Source organism: Cydia amplana, chromosome 4, assembly GCF_948474715.1.
Source record: "Cydia amplana chromosome 4, ilCydAmpl1.1, whole genome shotgun sequence".
Lineage (NCBI taxonomy): Eukaryota > Metazoa > Arthropoda > Insecta > Lepidoptera > Tortricidae > Cydia > Cydia amplana.
In genome coordinates, this window is record NC_086072.1 from 11999998 (window position 1) to 12019959 (window position 19962).

General features: G+C 35.2%; 2 protein-coding genes across 3 annotated transcripts; both read left to right on the top strand.

Annotated features, from left to right (window-relative positions):
* Window positions 1-8737: 8737 nt before the first annotated feature.
* On the top strand, window positions 8738-15156 carry LOC134647627 (gamma-interferon-inducible lysosomal thiol reductase-like). The gene is made up of 5 exons (XM_063501984.1): window positions 8738-8822; window positions 10077-10126; window positions 10931-11086; window positions 14302-14484; window positions 14922-15156. The coding sequence occupies exons 1-5, from the start codon at window positions 8741-8743 to the stop codon at window positions 15153-15155; spliced, it is 705 nt and encodes a 234-aa protein (XP_063358054.1). The 5' UTR covers window positions 8738-8740; the 3' UTR covers window position 15156.
* A 1482-nt stretch (window positions 15157-16638) lies between these two features.
* On the top strand, window positions 16639-19410 carry LOC134647628 (gamma-interferon-inducible lysosomal thiol reductase-like). 2 transcript variants are annotated; one of them, XM_063501985.1, is made up of 5 exons: window positions 16639-16762; window positions 17694-17752; window positions 18140-18289; window positions 18616-18801; window positions 19164-19410. In XM_063501985.1, exons 1-5 carry the CDS (start codon window positions 16705-16707, stop codon window positions 19398-19400), a joined length of 690 nt encoding a protein of 229 aa, XP_063358055.1. In that variant the 5' UTR covers window positions 16639-16704; the 3' UTR covers window positions 19401-19410. The 2 variants fall into 2 exon arrangements, with proteins under 2 accessions (XP_063358055.1, XP_063358056.1); XM_063501986.1 differs by lacking the exon at window positions 18140-18289.
* The last annotated feature ends 552 nt before the right edge of the window (window positions 19411-19962 follow it).

Here is a 19962-nt window from a genome sequence, read left to right on the forward strand (position 1 = left end):
GAGACGCGTAACAAAGGCGCGTTATCGGAGAGCGCATGCACCTACACTGGTTTTTTGAGCGTTGGACTAGCCCGCGCTCAGGTGCCAAATAGAATAATAAGGACCCTTTTTTGCAGGTAAGTAGCACGTGCGGTTTTACTGAACAATAGACAATAGGATAAACCTTCGGGCTCTACTAGAAAGCTACAAACTATAAGCAGTGCCACCAAAAACGTTAATTATATATGTGTAAATTAAGGCATTATTGCAATCTATCACGTTGATTTGTTGGTCCGACTACTTAATATTTAATACCATCAATAACCGGAGAGTTTATTTTGTCTGCACAATAGTTGCCTATATTTTAAGATACCGCGAAAAATATACTTGCGAGTAGGAAACTCTTTTCATTGAAAACTATTAATTTTTACTATAACCTACTTCTATTAACTATATCAACAATTGATTTCGTTAATTTTGTTGTTCATAATGTTCAAGGATTATTTAGAACTTTAATTACACTACAATAAAATCATAAATATATATTCCTAGACTATTGATTGAAAACAGATAGGTGCTTATATGTTAACTGGACGTCGGTTTTAAATTTCGTATTCGGAATGAAATACACTTTTATCATTATCATTTTACTTTAGAATGCACGCGGCTTGGCTTCTTTTAGAAGTCAATACCTACTAGTCCATACTGTCCGACGTCGCGGGGTCAGGCGGTGTAATTGGAAGTAAATCTAATGACCAACAGTCACTACCAAAGCCAGGCATTGCGATGCGCCGGGATTTAAATAAAATTCTGCTAAAGTTGGCTCCAGGGCGTTTTTAGAAACATATTATGTTTGTTAATCCTTTTACATGGAACTACTTTTTAGATTATTTTTACTTCGAGTCAACAAATGAACCATAACAAGAGGATATCCTCTATTATTTATTAAAATTTGCGGCGGCAGCATGGTTGCATTTCTATCGTCTGTCATGCATTATATGGCTATTAGCTGGTGTAAATCATACCTAAAGTCTATTTTTTTATTCGGTAGACTAAAATGACATTTCATAGTATGAACATAAAATGTCATTTCATACTATGAAATGTCATTTTAGTCTACCGAATAAAAAAATAGACTTTAGGTACCTACAATTTATTTTGAACATCTGATATACTTTTTATAGTTATTCGGAGCTGCTAGTCATACATATAAAAAGCACAAAAAACGAAGAGCACACTTTTAACAATGTGTAATAAGGACACGAAAGCTTTGCGAAGCATCGTTAAAAGTTACTGGCAGAGTACTTACCTACAAAGATTTGAGGTAAAATGAAAATATGTACTACAACTACTGAACTAAGAAAAATTGTTTTGCAATAAGAAGGTACTACATAAATAACTTGTTTAGCTTTCAAAAATAATACTTACTTACTTACTTACTTACTTAAAATATTCCAAAGATGGCTCTATCCTTGGATAGTCAAGTAAACCTATCCATTGACTAGAAAAGCTGCATTTGGATACATGGGCAGGCAAAGTAGTGTTATATACTACATGTTTCGTATTTGACTTTCTTTCTGTAACGTAGTTATGTGCTTTTAGTGGTTGAGGTTGACAACAAATATTTACTGTACACAATATTTTGCGAAGAATATTTCTCATGTGCGAGTGGTAACGTAATTTTCTTCAAAGCAACTGAAACTAATATGTGAGGTGCGCCAACAAAAAGACAGCGAGCCGCCTATTGTCGAGGACAGACAGCCTGGGGCGCCATTCCGTGTTATTTTTTGACGGCTCAATACAATATCAGCCGTGCAACATATCACGAAATTAGCCACACTTCGTAGAATTTAAAAGTCTATTTTGAAAAGCCAGCAAATATTTTATATCCAACTCCGGTTTTTATGTTATAGGGTGAATCAGCTGTTTCTTGTCCCTTGTTAAGGTTCGATTTTATGCTATTAAAATTTACCAAATATGTATTTTTCTATTAGTTATAAGACTTGTGAGTGTTATATTTTTAATATTTGGGAAAATTATGTGATGTAATTGGCATATTTTGTGATCTTACTAAAGCATTTGATTGTGTGGATCATGGAACGCTCATTTTGAAATTAGAACACTATGGTCTGTCAGAAAATGCCCTAAACTTTATGTCTTCTTACCTTAGCAATAGAACACAAACAGTTGTTGTAAACAAAACCCAGTCTAGCGGAGCTGTAGTCCAATTAGGAGTGCCACAAGGTTCTATTTTGGGTCCATTCCTGTTTTTGGTTTATATAAATGATTTGCCATGTATAGTAGAAAATCTTTGTGAAATAGTTCTTTTTGCTGATGACACATCATTACTTTTTAAGGTTGATCGGAAATCTACCGATCTACAGTGTAATTAACAGCACACTCGTTGATGTACTTAACTGGTTTACTATGAATAATTTGCTTCTTAATGCTAAGAAAACCAAATGTATTAGATTTTCTTTGCCGAATGTTAAACCAGTCGATAATAAAATACTTTTGAATAATGAATGCTTAGAGATGGTAGATCAAGCACTGTTTCTTGGTTTAACATTGGACAAAAATCTACAATGGAGTCCTCATATAGGAACACTGGCTAACAAATTAAGTTCGGCCGCTTACGCCGTGAGGAGAATTAGACAATTGACTAATGTTGAAACAGCTCGCCTTGTTTATTATAGTTATTTTCATAGTGTAATGTCATATGGTATTCTGGTTTGGGGCAAAGCAGCTGACATACAGACTATATTTGTCTTACAAAAGAGAGCCATTCGTTCTATATATAACTAACGCGTGAATCATTAAGATAACTTTTCAAAGAAATTAATATTTTAACTGTAGCTTCCCAATACATATATGATAGTATTATTTATGTTATTAAGAATCTAGACTGATTCACTAAGAATTCTGATGTCTATAACTTTAACACTAGAAATAAAAATAAGCTTGCTATCAGAAAGTTTCGTGTCCGTAAAGTACAAAAGTCATTCGTTGGGCAATGCATTCATTTTTATAACAAGTTACCGGAGGATGCTTTAAGATTACCCTTTCCAGACCAGCTATCATGCTCGTATTTTTATCACCTGTCATGCTATGCGTCACTTTCGCACTTACATATTTGTTAGAACGTGACAGCCATGGTGACAAATGATAAAGAGCCGGCCATCATAGCCCTACAGCTCTTAAGAATTACTTCGTCGAGGACTACTTGACAGACAAACGTGCATGGTCCAAACCAGAAACTAATAAAAACTAGTAGCAATTAAAAACATTATGTATAGAGTTATAGGTGACACAGCTCAGTTAAGAAAGCACATCAAATATTTTATGTTGGTACTTAATTCATAAGAATCAATCAGATTTATATATGTTTTCCCATTTATTTTAATAACTATATTTTCTTTTCCTTTTGTAAGTATTTGATATATTTTCTGAAAGAGCTACGTATTTGTATGATTCCATGTATATATGTATATATTTTTAAATCTAATTTCTATTACACCTTATAACAACACAGTAATAACAACATCCTGAGGATGGTAGCTGGACGCCTTGACTGCCCAATGTTAAAATATTGGGTCAGTATTGTGACGGGAAGGGCATAAAATGTATATTGGGTGACTCCTTTTTCTGTTTTTCTGTTTTTGTTTTTAATTCTGTTTTTGTTTTTAATTATGTATTTATATGTAGGTACTAACATCTAGTTTCTAAGTTTTCGATGTAAGTAGACTAACACTATGGATGTAAAAGTCTGAAATAAACATATTTTTTTTTTTTATGTATATAATTGCATGAATTCTATAGTAATTTAAATTGTATTTCTTTTTCCTTCTTTTCTCGTAATGCATGTTAATTATAAGACGTAATTTTTTTTTTGAAAAGATGTGTCCCGCCGAGTTTGTTGCCGGCAACAAACCGGTCCCATATTGGGATATCCTCCTCCAATTGAGGGGGGATTTAAATCTTCTCGGGGCAGAGGTGTAGGGTTGGAGCCGGTCTACCTAGCTTTATTTGACGTTCATAAGCGCATTGTAATTATGCCTACTTGAATAAACTATCTTTTATCTTATCTTATCTGTATAAGCCATTTCCATAATGGGCCATTAGCTAAGCATGTTAGTTGAACCTGATACAGCATTTCTTCTATCAAACTGTACCACTATTGTCCTCTGGACATCAAGAGAGAATAACAACAAAAAATAGTTACACCACCCAAAAACATTTCCTCATATTTCAAAGCCTGTTAAAACCGTAACATAGAAACAAATTTAGTTTATTTGAAATTAATTGACACCTCATTTACCAAAATTAGTTTGGTGATTTTGACTCTAAGTACGTTGGAAGTCATAATACAAACTGCTAAAGTCATAACCATTTCCTTCGTCCCACGTCTGGTACAAACTGAATCTGTATAATTCAAGCCTAATACTCGTAATATTTAATTGATACGTATAATTTAATCAATCAGGAATGCCCATATGACATAATTTTGGCACTACTACTAGGTACTATCAATTTAATTGTTGGTTTTTAGGGTTCCGTAGCCAAATGGCAAAAAACGGAACCCTTATAGATTCGTCATGTCTGTCTGTCTGTCTGTCTGTCTGTCCGTCTGTCCGTCTGTCTGTCCGTCCGTATGTCACAGCCACTTTTCTCCGAAACTATAAGAACTATACTGTTGAAACTTGGTAAGTAGATGTATTCTGTGAACCGCATTAAGATTTTCACACAAAAATAGAAAAAAAACAACTCAAAATTTTTTTTTTCATCAAACCCATACGTGTGGGGTATCTATGGATAGGTCTTCAAAAATGATATTGAGGTTTCTAATATCATTTTTTTCTAAACTGAATAGTTTGCGCGAGAGACACTTCCAAAGTGGTAAAATGTGTGTCCCCCCCCCTGTAACTTCTAAAATAAGAGAATGATAAAACTAAAAAAAATATATGATGTACATTACCATGTAAACTTCCACCGAAAATTGGTTTGAACGAGATCTAGTAAGTAGTTTTTTTTTATACGTCATAAATCGCCTAAATACGGAACCCTTCATGGGCGAGTCCGACTCGCACTTGGCCGCTTTTTTTCATTCATTAATCTAGTATAAATCTTGGGATAATTGTAATTCAAACAATTACTCTAAGGACTCGTCGTCACATCGCCTGCGCTATGCCAGCTGACCAGTGTTGCATCTGTTTAATTTATTTGTACCTACATCACAGTAGGTATTTAAGGTTCCCAATGCGCTACTCTACAGGAAACCTAAAATTAAAACGGATCTCTGACATCAGTTTGCCCGAGGACTTTCACAATAAAGTGGCAATATAATTGACATATCATGAATTGTCTCTGAACAAGTAGGATGCTGCTTCTGCTCTTCTCCTGGCAGACGGCGCAAGATTACCTATTTGCTAACAGAACACATCCTCTTCGCTTGCACTGTACTATTCAATAACGATATTTCTACTTACAGTGCCGCCAGTACCGCCTTCGAAAGTTGTTTCATACAAATCTGTAGGAAATTTAGAGATATTATCTTTATATTCATTTTAATGTTAAAATTATGTTATTTCGCTATCGGACAAAAAGTATTGTATGCAATTGCACATAATTAGCTTGGCTCGTTTCATAAAACCACACTCAAGCTTTAAGCTTTTCATTATGTATCAGGAGTATAATTTTATGAAAATGAATACAGCCATGTCTTAATGACATATTTTTTGGAAATATTACTTGCAAAAAATACCATACGGTATACTTAAGCGTGAACACGGACTGGATAACGGCTACCGTACGGGCTAACACGCTACCGTTTGTATTAGAGGCGACTTCTGCATGGGTTCAGCCCCGCAACTTTTATCAGATATGCCGGCTCAGATGAAACTTTCATTTTGTACGCGGTCGTAATAGCCCCAGCATAAGAATTATTGGCTAAGTTTTACAGAAAACTGAAAATTGCCTACTTGTCTTTTGTAATAGAAAATAAATATCTTTATTTCCTGTAAGGTATATTTATATATTAAATCGGGATACAAAGACACATTTCTCATGTAAGTATATTATTGATGCCATTATAAAGTTTTAAATAAATCTCGGTATTATCTAATTTCATTAGACATACAAGAGTCTATACATGTCCCTACACCATTCCTTTTTATAATAAACCATATTTTCAAGTAGAGGCGAACTAATTTCAAATAAAAATAAAAGTTTTATAGACAAATAAATGTACCAACGCCAAACGTAACAATTTTGGCTTTAAAATATGGATGACCCATTTCTTCAGCAATACTTTATTCTGATAGAATCCTGTCAAATACACACCAAATACACGCCGGAAATAGCCAACAATATTTTTTGAAACATCCAGCCAGGTGCGCTGCGGCCACTGCGAAATGAAATTTCCGTGAAAAAAATGAAAAATGACTGACAGATGCACACATAGATTATACTTTGGAGGGTCGACGCCAGCAACACCCAATCATGGACAATATTCTATTATATTTATATAAAGCATTGTATACCTGCTCGTACAAATTCAGCCTCGAGTAAAATAAATCCAGTTAGATATGCAGTATTATTACGGCTACTGACCTGTAGGTAGTCATTTATATATTATAATAAACGCCTACATGCCGCCCCATTTCTGACTAATAAACCCATAGATACCTTTTATAATTGCATAATAATTTTAGCTATCAAGATTCAAAAAAACACTTATTAACATAAGCAACAACACAAGCTTCTAACAATAAATACAAGCTTTCTTGAGCTTACCGTGGGGCTTAGTCAATTTGTGTAATAATGTCCTATAATATGTATTTATTTATTTATTATTATTTATTTATCAACAAAAATACTATACAGGGTCACTAAACTTTACTTAAGTATTAATGGATACATTAATCATTTTGTATCGTGAAATATCTAATAGCTTAATACTCGTAAAGTTAAAGTAATTAATATATATTTCACCAGTCATTCATTAGCTAAATAGTATCGATAGCGTGGCGATAAAATCTATTTTGTTAATAGGTTATCTCGAAATGTCCCAGGTTATCGGGAATATTTCGGTTATAAAACCGGTCACACGGTTATCTCACGAATTTAAAAGTATGTGAATGAACTTTGCAGGCATTTATATTATCTATCTATATACATACTTCATTTGTAAAACCTGAGAAAAACAAGAAGGGTATGTAGGTAGTCGCATATCGAGAAGCTAGTGACTAAGCCGATGGCAAAATAAATAATATTACTACAGCTTTTTTTTGTTTAAGCGATATTTAGGTATTTACCCACATTACGTTGCCAAGTAATTACGCTGGCATGAGAAGATCAACTTTCAAGATATGTAAATGCAGAGAAAGTTAAGAGCTTAATTCAAAGCCTTGCCAAATTTCACCCAAAGCAGACGCGAGATACCTACACGTGTAATATAATTAATTTGCTTTTTATAAAAAAATACTAATAAGTTTTACCTATATATTTCTTCGAAACTCAACTTTAGAACAGGTAATACAATAGAACATTAAAACCAGTATAATACATATATAAGTACTGCTTGATTTCACTAGCTTCTCTACGGGTGCCTGAACTCACCTTCTAGGCTGTATTATTCTAAGCTCTAATCAATGAAGGGTCGTCTGTTCCCAGGGGCACGACGTTGTATTATTACTGTAAATATCACACAGTATTACCAAGCAACGTCACTGAAGTGATACGGATATTTAGTTAGTCGTGGATAACATCGAAAGCAATCTTGTATCCGTGATACACTTTATACGCTCGCCTCGTCGCGGGCAATAAAACGAATCCCATTTTATTCCTTCCACGAAGGCGGTAAGCGTTCTGTAGAAGTTTCCAACCCAAGCCAAGGCTACTGAACAATACTACTTACATGAGCTGCGATACAACAAAGTAGGCAGATACCTACTTAGTCTACTTACGACGGGTCTGGCCTAGCGGGTAGTGACCCTGCCTGCTAACCCGATGGTCCTGGGTTCGAATCCCGGTAAGGGCATTTATTTGTGAGATGAACACTAATATTTGTTCCGGAGTCATGGATGTTTTCTATGTATATAAGTATGTATTTATCTATATACGTATGTATATCGTCGCCTAGCACCAATAGTACAAGCTTTGCTTAGTTTGGGGCTAGGTTGATCTGTGTAAGATGTCCCCCAATATTTATTTATTTAGGTACAGTTTCTAATTTAAAATAAATAAGTCTCGAGGATTCATTTGGTAAAAATATTAGTGATACATCTCAATCACCTCATGGCCCTATGTCATGTCATTTACCTACTGGGCACTTAACTCGATCTAGCCATATCTAGTCTTATCGATTGCTCGCTCGATCTAGTCTTATCATAATCATAATCATAATCATTTAATCGCAATCCATGGTATTACAGGTGTTAACTTAGATTAGGTACAGCATGGACCCGATATATATATATCTCTGGGAAAACGCGATTTTTTGAGTTTTTATATGTTTTCTCCCAGATATTAACTTCTAAAGTGGGCACATATCCAAAATATGAAATTAGGACAGGCCAGCCAGTTAATTTTACCCGTTAACTTTAAATTAGTTCTCATCACATTAAACCTTATCAGGGTCATTATAAATACTGCACTCATTGTAGATTTTGGTCATTTGATAAGACGTTGTCGAGAAGACAGCGTTGATAATTAAAACAGTATTAATATATATTAATAGTTTGATATTTTTAGGTTAGTTATAATGTGTGTAAAATTAAGTGCTGTACTGTTTCAGACAGTGTTATTGTTAATTATAAATGTAAGCAACATTTCAGAAGCTCAACGTAAGTACAAAGTGAATGAACCTATTTAATCTTGCGCTCTTGAGTGTTATTTTTTAAAGCCTAGGCTTAGGTAGGTGCCTAAAAAGATCACTTGTAAGAATTTTGTTCATGTCTTACGAATACTTAGTTATACTCGTAGTATAGTTTCCAACTTGCTTGATACGTGAATGTATAAAGGAATATGCCTAGTGCGTAACAAAAAAATAAAATTGAATAATTTGCTATATGCCTAGTGCGTTCCTAACAACAAATAGAACTAAATAATTTGCTCTTACATGTATATATATATATATATATATATATATATATATATATATATATATGTATATATATATATATATGTATATATATATATATATATATTATTTCCACAGTAAAACTAATCGATTTTGTCTTGATTGAATGCTTACGGATTTGCATTTGCTTGAATGCCGCCAAAAAATAGTTATTTGTACAACAAGAGATCAAAGTTTGATATTTCTTCGAGTGCTTATTTTGAGTCCCGTGCAAGCGAAAGATTCTATACTAGATTCACGAGCGTAGCGAGTGAATCTAATTTAGAATCTTGAGCGTAGTAAGGGACTCAAAAGCGCACGAGATGTAAATAACTTTGATCTCGTGTAGTTCACAAAACTTTTCACCTGAGCAGTGAGAACATATTAGAGAACCCGAAAAATATATTCCTTCTTCATCACTTACCTCACTCATGTTTTCTTAAGATATACCAGCAATTAAATTTTCACCTCAGCAGCTCGAACAAAGGTACTTTGCTACTTAAAAACAGTGAGCAAAATCGCATTTTGCTCACTGAGTGAGCAAAATAGCATTTTGCTCATTTTGTCTCACTCAGTGAGCAAAATGCGATTTTGCTCACTGTTTTTAAGTAGCAAAGTACCCTTGTTCGAGCTGCTGAGGTGAAAACGAATTTAAACTTTCATTAAAAAACAATATGCTGAAATAACACTACTCACATTTGGAAAGAACAATAAAGTGATAATATATACCAGATCATTGTCTGGTTTTAGTTGATATAAGATATTTATAATAGAAATAAGGAGCGAGAATAACATATTTAATTGTAATTACATTTTTAGAGGGAGTGGAGTATTCGCGGATGTAACTTCCTCCCGCTTATATACCTGACTGTACCTAGTACCTACGAGTAGAATATAGACTTGTAGGTACTAGGTACAGACAGGTAACCGCTGATGAGGTATATAAATGTGAATTAATATTAGTTACGTTACGTTTCAGATCATCGATATCCCAGATATTTTGCACAAAGGAACCACCGTGCTCTGCAGGTATTAATTTCTATGTAACTTTGTAAGTACGTAACGTATTTTTCTTTAATATTATGATAGGCTTGATAGATACGAGTAGGTATGTTAAAGCAAGGAAAATATTAACCTTTTGAACGCCAATGACCTTGGAGGATACAACTAAACGGAGTAGCCATTAACAGGCTTTCCCCTCTGTCGAAAATAGGCGGCCAACGGTCATACACAATGTATGGACTGACGTTTATCTGACATGGCTATTTTTACGTTACGCATACATTTGACGTTCCCCTCCCCCGCAAAAATCGGCAGACTGTTTTGTACAGAAAATTACAGACATGGCGTCTCCGTTTGATTATATCCTCCAAGCCAATGACCGTTATATCCGCACCGTAGGTTCAACGCCAAAGACCGATTAATCGGTCACATATCACATACCACAGAGCAACATAGACCTACGTGCATATAATAAAGTTCACTTTCAGTTTTGACACTTCGGTGACGTGGCGTCCGAGTGACAGCTTTTGTGTTTGACACGGCGTCGAAAAGGTTAATAATTACCGACTGTATTTCATATGTAAAACTTGTACCTAATGTACCTACTTAGAAGTTCGTAGGTAGGTGTGTAATTATTATCAATCACACAATAAGAGCTTAATACATTTACATAATCTTCAGCACAAATTGGGTTTACAGGGCTGGGTAGCCCAAAAATAAGTAGGTACTTACCTACTACATTGACAAAAATTTTCAACCAAAAACTTCATTACACAACCATTCGAACATTTTCTTTTTCAAATTTTTTTAGTCATTTAAATTTTGTTCCAGGTTCCGTCCCAGTTCAAGGACACAGTGTCCCTAAAAGTGTATTACGAGAGCCATTGCCCCGGCAGCGTGAAGTTCTTCAAGGAGCAACTGGCTCCGTCGCTGGAGCGGCTGGGGCGCCATCTGGAGGTCCTTATGATACCGTATGGACATGCAAAGGTATGTGGGTGGTTGTTACCTGCACCGGTAAGAAGTAAATGTACTGTCAATGTATATGTCGCAGTAAGATAGATAAAGCCGTTATATAGTTATAACCCTAGGGATATAACTATATGTCGTAACATAGTTATACGAAAGCGATTCATTACTATCTTACTAGGAATATAACTATAATCAGAGATGTGAAAAATACTTTATAAAAAGTATTTAAATACAAAATACAAATACTTCCTTGATATACTATTTCAAATGCAAAATACAAAATAGTTTTTGAATTTGTATTTAAAATACAAAATACGAAATAGGTATTTTCAAAATACTTTTTAAAAATACAAATACTTTGCGATAAAAGGTACTCTGAATAGTGAATACCTAGTCTGAATTAAAAAGTATACTCAGAATATCCGAATTGAAAAGACTCTATTCATTCTTTGAAAACAGTGTGTCAATCAGTCCTCTATCTAAAGTGCAAATTTCTAGTTGTTTGCTCATATTAACCGGAAGGATGGATGGATGATGGTTTATAACGGACAATTTTTAAAAGCATTAATTTAGATTTGTAATGTTTTACAGCTAGTATAATGCCTCTCGTTAGTGTGATGAAAACGTCTCGTTTGTGCAGAAAAGTTTCATCAGGGCAGAAAAGTTTGTTCTCCTCTCGTACATTGAAACCCTCGCAACACTCAAGATTCCACTTTTTTAACCACTCGCTACGCTTGTGGTCATGTGCGACGTTACTAAACAGATTCAACAGTATGAGAGAGTTGCCAGGATTGTAACATCAGAAGAGATTGTAACTCCTACCTACATTACCTAATACTATAAAGTATTTTGTATTTTGAAAATCGGTCCCAAAAACTATTTCAAATAAAATACAAAATACTTTTCTTCAAAAGGTATTTAAATACAAAATACAAAATAGGTATTTTGCATTTAGTATTTGCATTTTAAATACAAGTATTTCAAATAAGTCACATCTCTGACTATAATACGGTATTTGACTAAACTAATGTGGTTAAATGGTTATCTGCCAGGGAATCAATGAAAACAGTAAGTATATTCGTTTTTATTTTTATTACAAAATCAACTTTGTTGGTTGCAATTAGTTGTATTACTTTTTAGCAATATTACGTAAAAGTACAGGTCGATTCACGAAAGCTGGCTCGAGATTTCTACTGAGTGACAGCTATTTTCATAGAAATTCAGTCAAATCTCGCGCCAGCTTTCCCCCCCGAAGAAGCCCCCGCCGCCGACTCCGCTGCATCCCCGCACTACACTGCTACAATTACTTATTACTATCTTACTAGGAATATGATTATAATACGTACTATACGGCATATAACTATATCCCTAGGTATATAAGTATACCTCCGCCGCACCGCCGCACTCCTACCTACAATTATTTCACTAAACTGAATCCAGTAATATAACTATATCACTAAACTAAAGACGTATTATAGTTATATTCCTAGTAAGATAGTAATGAATCGCTTTCGTATAACTATGTTACGACATATAATTATATCCCTAGGATTATAACTATATAACGGCTTTATCTATCTTACTGCGACATATACACTGCGTGATTGTAGATAGATATATCACCAAGTTAAAATGCTAAAGTGTAAATAACGTCAGATAAATCAATGATGCGCTGGAGGATCGATCCAGAGGCCGTGAGTTCAAGTCTCACCCGAGGCAGTAATTTTTCCACTTTTAAATTTATTCTAAGCTTAATACTTCGCAGACGTTTCTGCTTGTTAAAAATTAATTAAAACAATGATGTTGTGTGAAGTTTAATACCCTTTATTTTTAACTACACTATGAGAAAGTAAGTAATATGTTTGAAATGATAGGCCCCGAAATTGGCTTCCATGCAGCAGGCAAAAATAAGTCTATCGTGTATTCATGTAAGCGACAGAAAGTGAAAATTGGAAATCATTATCGCCAATGAAAAGGCGAAAGTGATGAAATCAAAAAACAACCGAAATCGTTTTTATTTGCATATTTTTTGTGGTTAGCAATGAACTGTTGGGACTTTGCCTATGACAATAAGTCTTGTTACTTTAATATCACTTTGGCTAAGACTAGTAGTAGAATTGGAACTTCGCCTTTATGTATCCATCCGTAGTATTTTACCTAATACTTACTGTTACAAGACAAATGCTATTTTAAACATGTACTTAATTAATGGATTAATACAGCGGTCGGCAACCTTTCAGCCGCCAAGGGTCACATAGTAGTTAATGAAGATGACGCGGGCCGCACTTTCTTAATATTTATGACTTTATCAGACATTGTCGTTTGTCAATATTACATACATAATCCCTGGCTGGGAGGCTCGCGGGCCGCAAGTGACAGGTTCACGGGCCGCATGCGGGTTGCCGACCGCTGGATTAATACATTAAGTTGTTCAAAGGCACAACCGGGCTCGAATCTAAAACGGGTCGGGATCATCTAGACGTTTATATGATACCGCACGGACACGCGATGGTAATTATTCAACTAGTAATGGAGTCCGGCAGGACTAACTAACCTGGTTAAATTAACTTATACGCTTACGTGGAAATTTTGTACTTAGGCTAATTACCGAGTACGGCTTACGGTATATTCATGGTTAGCAATTTTCAAAGTTAGGTACATATTTAAAAAAACGTACCTATTCGTATGAGCATTAAGACGCTGTAAAAATATAACGTAACATTATGCAATATGCAAAACTTACAGACGACACCAAAAAAAAATTACGTGTGCGAGTACACACTGATATTTAATAATTAGTGTATTTATATTGACTAACTTAAACAAACTATTAACTTCATTAGCTTAGACAGCTTCCCGACCTTTAGCATAATCCAGTGGGTTATTTTGTCTAGATAGTACGCCTTTTAACTAGATAGTATGTGCAACGTAGCTAAAAGGTGAGATCAAAGCAACGCTACGAAAAACATTTCCAACACAAACTAAAATAAACGAATCCGGATATCATAGCATTCACAGCCTTTAGGTGCGTCCAAGGTTTGTCGATTGTGCTGTGCGCCACTCGCCACTCACAAAAGTTTTGTGAAAGAATCGCTAACTGCTCGCATGCATTTTCTAGTAAAATGTACAGCGCGTGTGCAGTACGCAAGGCAAGAGGACCATCTAGCTAGAAGGATCTTTGAACACAGTCATCAGTGTGACACAGGCAAGCTTTAACAAGCGATTTTTTTCAGACTTATTACGAAAACGGGCGCTACACGTTCGAATGCCAGCACGGCGATGTGGAGTGCTACGGGAACATGCTGCACGCCTGTGCCATAGACGTCGCACGGAACAACACCAAAGCCGCGCTGTTCAACGCCTGCATCATGGAGCGGACGAACGATTACAACACGCTCAACTACCTCGTCAACTCGGTAATTGCTGTTCTATTCTTTAAAACCACCACGCGCCGCGTCCAATTAGTGAACTCACGGCCAACAAAGGTTACATACCTTACTATACTATAAATAGGTACCTACCTACCAGTCCTAACTCATCTATAAAAATAATCGTACAAATTTAAATTAGAATAAGGTAAACGTCCTAGTACTTGGCATGCTAATGCCTAATAGATGAGATCCTGCTGGCCCCTGTATTGACAATGATATGTACTGGGATAATGACGAGCACTTGGACGTCTACCTTACATACCATAGACACACACACACATACAACACATACATATATACATATGGTACATAGGTTAACATTTATTTTTAGTATTTAAAATTAACAAACCAAAACCAAAACCAAAATTCATTTAAAATACACATTTTTCCTAGCATGGCACTAATCTATGTTTTATTTTTAGTGTGGCCACCAATACAATATTTCTGCATACGCTATATGGGAAACTATGAACACTGGCAGAGGCGCAATGCTCCTAAAGGGCTACGGGGACGAGACGCATGCCCTACGACCTCGCTACGTGCCCTACGTGGTGCTCGACGGCGCCGTCGCGGACTCCGTCACGACCAACCATCTCGGATACTTCGCTTGTCGACTGCTCAACCCAAGACTGAGTGCTTGTGATACTGGGTTATAGTGTGATATATTGGCTACGGACACGAGACTAGTGCGTTCCGACCGCGCTACGTGGTGTTTGAACAAGCAGTCGCGGGCTGTAAACTAATCAACCCGTGACTGTTTGGGATGGTGTGTTATAGAACCTGTTTACACAGTTAATAATGTTTAGTGCCACTTAACGCAAAGCGTTAACGTGCCCATGGTGTGAAAATGTGATTGCTACTAGTACAAGACAAATGCGCTACGTGCCCTAGAGGCCGTCGCGATTCTTATATTTTAATATTGAGACCGTACGAACACAACTCTACTAAAGTCCGTAAAAGACGTCACTACATAGTATAAAACAAAGTCGCTTCCCGCTGTCTGTTTGTCTGTCCCTATGTATGTTTAGATATTTAAAACTACGCAACGGATTTTGATGCGGTTGTTTTTAATAGATAGAGTGATTCAAGAGGAAGGTTTATGTATAATTTGTTAACCCGTGCGAAGCCGAGGCGGGTCGCTAGTTATTTACATATCGAACGCACCGAGGGAATGTCGTTCTTCTTCTGTTACTACTGAAAAAGATATTAACTGATGAGAATGTAAATAATATGTGTAATAAAATATGACTGGAACATTCACTGTTTTCTTTATTTCAAAGTAGGTACCTATCTATATATTCTTACTACATTTAACTTAAGAATTACCTACACTTGTAAATATTTTCAGTTCAAGTACTGCAGTAATTAAAATACAAATATTCTTACGACATACAAAGTACGAGTACCTTGCGTTTTTGATTTTACGGCGTTAGTATCATTGAAATATTTATAATTTTAGTCATACCTACACGTGTATTTTCCACGTCGTGTAATATTTTTAACTTTTTTTTCGTAGAATTGAAATAATTTGTCGTAGGTACCTATATGTTTAATACATGTATCTCATGATGCACTATTGTATACATACAAGACATAAAAGTACCTTAAGTAACAATTGTCAAGAAGATAATTTACCTTAATATTTTTTTTTTTCAAATTTAAACGGCCAAGCCAGATACATATTTTGACTAAGGTGTAGAGTTTATGAATTTAGAGTTAGGGCGTGTAGAGTTAGAAGTCTATGTACATGAGATCTGATAAGTTTTTGACAGTGCGAGCCTTAAGGTGACAGTCCATTTCCAACCGGAGCTGCACTACTGTTCATTTTACTATGGAAATTGACAGTAAAAGCGACGCGTTCAGTACCAGTAGTGCAGCTGCGGTCAGAAATGGAATGTTACCCTTATGACGAGACTTGGCAACATTTTGCATGAAAATGTTTTGGTGGGATTATTACTAGCGTACTGGCGTGTTCAATAAAGTGTGATAACTAATGCAATAGTAGATACCTACGTAGGTATTTGATTGTGTCTAAGACGTAAGTAGTTAGTCACAAAGTACGTAAGTAGGTAGCATGTGTTGAGTTATCTAGTACTAAAATTCCCTTCCGGGTAGACTAAGGATGATATATAAGTACTAATTGACAGTAATTATCATTCCAACAGTCGACAACGCAAAGTTAGCAGTCACACTGATAGATTCACTATGTTTTTGAGGTGTTTATTTATAAGTTTGTTTGCTATTAGTTTTGCTTATAGTTCCGGTATGTATAACAACCTGATATTTTTGTAAATATAACATGGCCTGTGTAGTCAATCTTCGGACATAGAATTTATCATAAAATGTAGATCTGGCATTTGCCCTTATATTGTTGACCGATTGTTCAAAGACTGATTTACCCATACTTTTCTTATCGTTCACGATCATCGATCATTCAAGTTGTGTTCTTTCATCTTAACTATTGCTGAACAGTGGTTTATGTTATCTGTTTTATTCTATCGTTCAATCATATCTGACAACGACATTATGTAATAATTAAATGTTTTTATTTTATAATATAGGGTGCCTGCCATATTTATTGGCCAGTCCTTAATAATCTGAAGTAACAAGCCAATTGAAACCTTATTATTAAAAGTGGCCATTCATTACTATAGTATACAGTGTGGAAAGATAAGTCGGGCCCTGGAGGGAAATTACCTTAAATCCTTAAGCTGGCTCATTTTACTTAAAGGAGACATTCCTTTATTTTTAAAAAGAAACAAAACTGCATTCAAAGGTTTTCTAAAACTCGCTTGCCCTGCCCGGGACTCGAACCAACTAAAATGAAAAAAAAAAAAACAAACACTCCCTATTTTATTATACTAATCGATTTATTTTTAAGACCAAATGTTTGTTAGAGAAATTTAATCCTGAATAATAATACTATCAATTAGTATCATAAAATAGGGAGTGTTTGTTTTTTTAATTTTAGTCGGTTCGAGTCCCGGGCGAGTTTTAGAAAATCTTTGAATGAAGTTTTGTTTCTTTTTAAAAATAAAGGAATGTCACCTTTAAGTAAAATGAGCCAGCTTAAGGATTTAAGGTAGTTTCTCTCCAGGGCCCGACTTATCTTTCCACACTGTATACTGGCCAATAACTATAGCAGTTACCCTATTGAAAATAAGAACTTTATTGTGACCATAAATTTTCTTCAGATATTGGGTCAGGGAATAAGATCCCTGATTTATACGCACACCATAATCGTAACTATGAAGTAAGTATATTTTATTATTAGTAAGGGCTATTTTCAACTGTTTGTTATCCAATGTAGCCTAACAACCGGAAGCAATGAAACACCAACTTACCTATATCCAGTCCAATTTCTTCCTCCCTGCACAATTTTTTTAAGTATCATGATCACAATTTACTTTAACTTTCAAGCCTTTTAAACGTTATTAAACTAAAACGGAACGTTATTGTAAATATGTAATGGAATTTTCTTTTTCGAGATCTCTGCATCATTGTTAGAATTTAGGTTATATAAGTAATCGTTTTCCTTGATTGCAAAAAAATTAAATCTTATAATACTGTATACCTGCAATACTTAGAACCATCACATATCATACGTAGTTGTTGTTAATAATTATATGAAATTTTACAGATTAACAAAAGTGACAAGGTTGATGTCAGATTATACTACGAGTGTTTGTGTCCATTTTGTATAGAGTTTTACACACACACTTTAATCAAAACAGTAGAGAAACTTGGGGCATACATCGATCTTAAAACATATCCGTATGGGAACGCCAAGGTAAGGCATACTCACATCCATCCACAATTAGATTAGGTTACCATACTTTTATTCGTTTGTTATAGAAGGATCCAAAGTCCTCAGCTTCAGAAACAAATTATACAAAACCCGTACGAATAAGAAACTATACCTATGTAGACTTTGGATAAACTACCCAATTAGTAGCCTTTTGAAAGTATACCTACCGTTATAAGTCTCATATTTGTAAAAAAAAACACTAGGTACTGTTGCCGTTAAATAAGGTTGAAGCAGCCAATCATTGAAAGAAGGCCAATATTAGTATGAGTATTGGCCACTCTTACCCAATTTGTAAACTTTATTTTCAGAGGACAAAAGAAAATGGAAAGACCGTTTTCGAGTGCCAGCACGGCGAGGAGGAGTGCTACGGTAACAAGCTGCACGCATGCGCTATAGACATACTCAAGAATACTACTCGGTCCGTGTCTTACATCTCCTGTATGATGTCAGGACAATGGCAAAATTCTGGTTCAAATGATAATGGCGCTACTAGAGTAAGCGAAACGCCTTATCTGTTTAATAATAAGTACATAGGTACACTCATCAAGTGCCCATATCTTCGACCGCATCTAGCTTCATTTCCACCGCAGAATGAGACGTTGGCACAATTCAATGAAAATGAAATCCATGTGACCTTTTTGTGTCTTTTTAAATCTGTATGAGCGTTAGGAATCCTCCATTGTGACGATATACTTAAACGTAACTAGAACTTGCAAGATAGTCACCTGAAAAAGGGACAATAAGTGACTTCATTAAAGATTACATATCTGTTCCTCAAGCGTTGTTGATGTGTGCAATTTATGAGTCTGTAATAAGACTCTTGAGTAATAATAAATGATTGCTTATCTAATTTCAGTGCGGTAAAGAAATGGGAATCAATGCAAAGAAGATCATCAAATGTGCTAAAGGTAAAAAAGGCGAGGAACTACTAGAATATTACGGGAAAGAAACCGATAGAGATGTTCCGAACAAGGAAGGTGTGCCATGGTCGCTAATAAATGGCAAATATGTCAACGGAGGTGAACTTGACAAATGGCTTGCAACAATCTGTGCCGCTTTAGAGCACCCACCGCCACAGTGTAAAAAATTGTAAACTATGGTTAGCTGGACTAAGAAGATAAATTTGCTTTTTTTATACTTGCATTAAGAAGATAAATTTATATGAATCAAAGGGTAATTATTACTAATTATAAAAACACATATTTGTGCAAATTTTATTTAAATCATATATATGTTATTGAAATGAAAAAATAGATTTATAATTTCAGCTAGAGGTGTTGGAAATATTGTTTATAATTATAATGTCCTTAAAAAAATAAACAGTGTATCCTTTCGATCCTGCCCTGAATATTTTAACGCCAGTTATCCGTCCAGCATTGATCCTAAACCTTTCGTAAGCTATTGTATTGTTGACTCTTCAAAACATGAACTTAATGTTGACATGCTTCAGTTGAATAAGTATAGGATTGTATTGATCAGTGAAGGTTAATCAAAATTGACCAATGATGCTTAGGACTTGATCTGAGAGCCACACTGAATTAATGCATCTTCGAAAAATTATGCGGGAAAACCAGTCCCGAGGCTCGGCCTGTGTACACTAAAAAACGGCAGTAGGTAAAATGGACGTTTTCGCAGGTAAAATGGACTTTTTCCTA

What these genes read in the sequence shown, in the direction of transcription:
- LOC134647628 (XM_063501985.1), top strand. Translation starts at nt 16,705, where the DNA reads ATGTTTTTGAGGTGTTTATTTATAAGTTTGTTTGCTATTAGTTTTGCT. An exon ending in TAGTTTTGCTTATAGTTCCG is followed by an intron (nt 16,763 to 17,693) that starts GTATGTATAACA and finishes AATTTTCTTCAG; the next exon opens with ATATTGGGTCAGGGAATAAG. An exon ending in ATGATAATGGCGCTACTAGA is followed by an intron (nt 18,802 to 19,163) that starts GTAAGCGAAACG and finishes ATCTAATTTCAG; the next exon opens with TGCGGTAAAGAAATGGGAAT.
- LOC134647627 (XM_063501984.1), top strand. Translation starts at nt 8,741, where the DNA reads ATGTGTGTAAAATTAAGTGCTGTACTGTTTCAGACAGTGTTATTGTTA. An exon ending in TACCGTATGGACATGCAAAG is followed by an intron (nt 11,087 to 14,301) that starts GTATGTGGGTGG and finishes GATTTTTTTCAG; the next exon opens with ACTTATTACGAAAACGGGCG. An exon ending in TCAACTACCTCGTCAACTCG is followed by an intron (nt 14,485 to 14,921) that starts GTAATTGCTGTT and finishes TTTTATTTTTAG; the next exon opens with TGTGGCCACCAATACAATAT.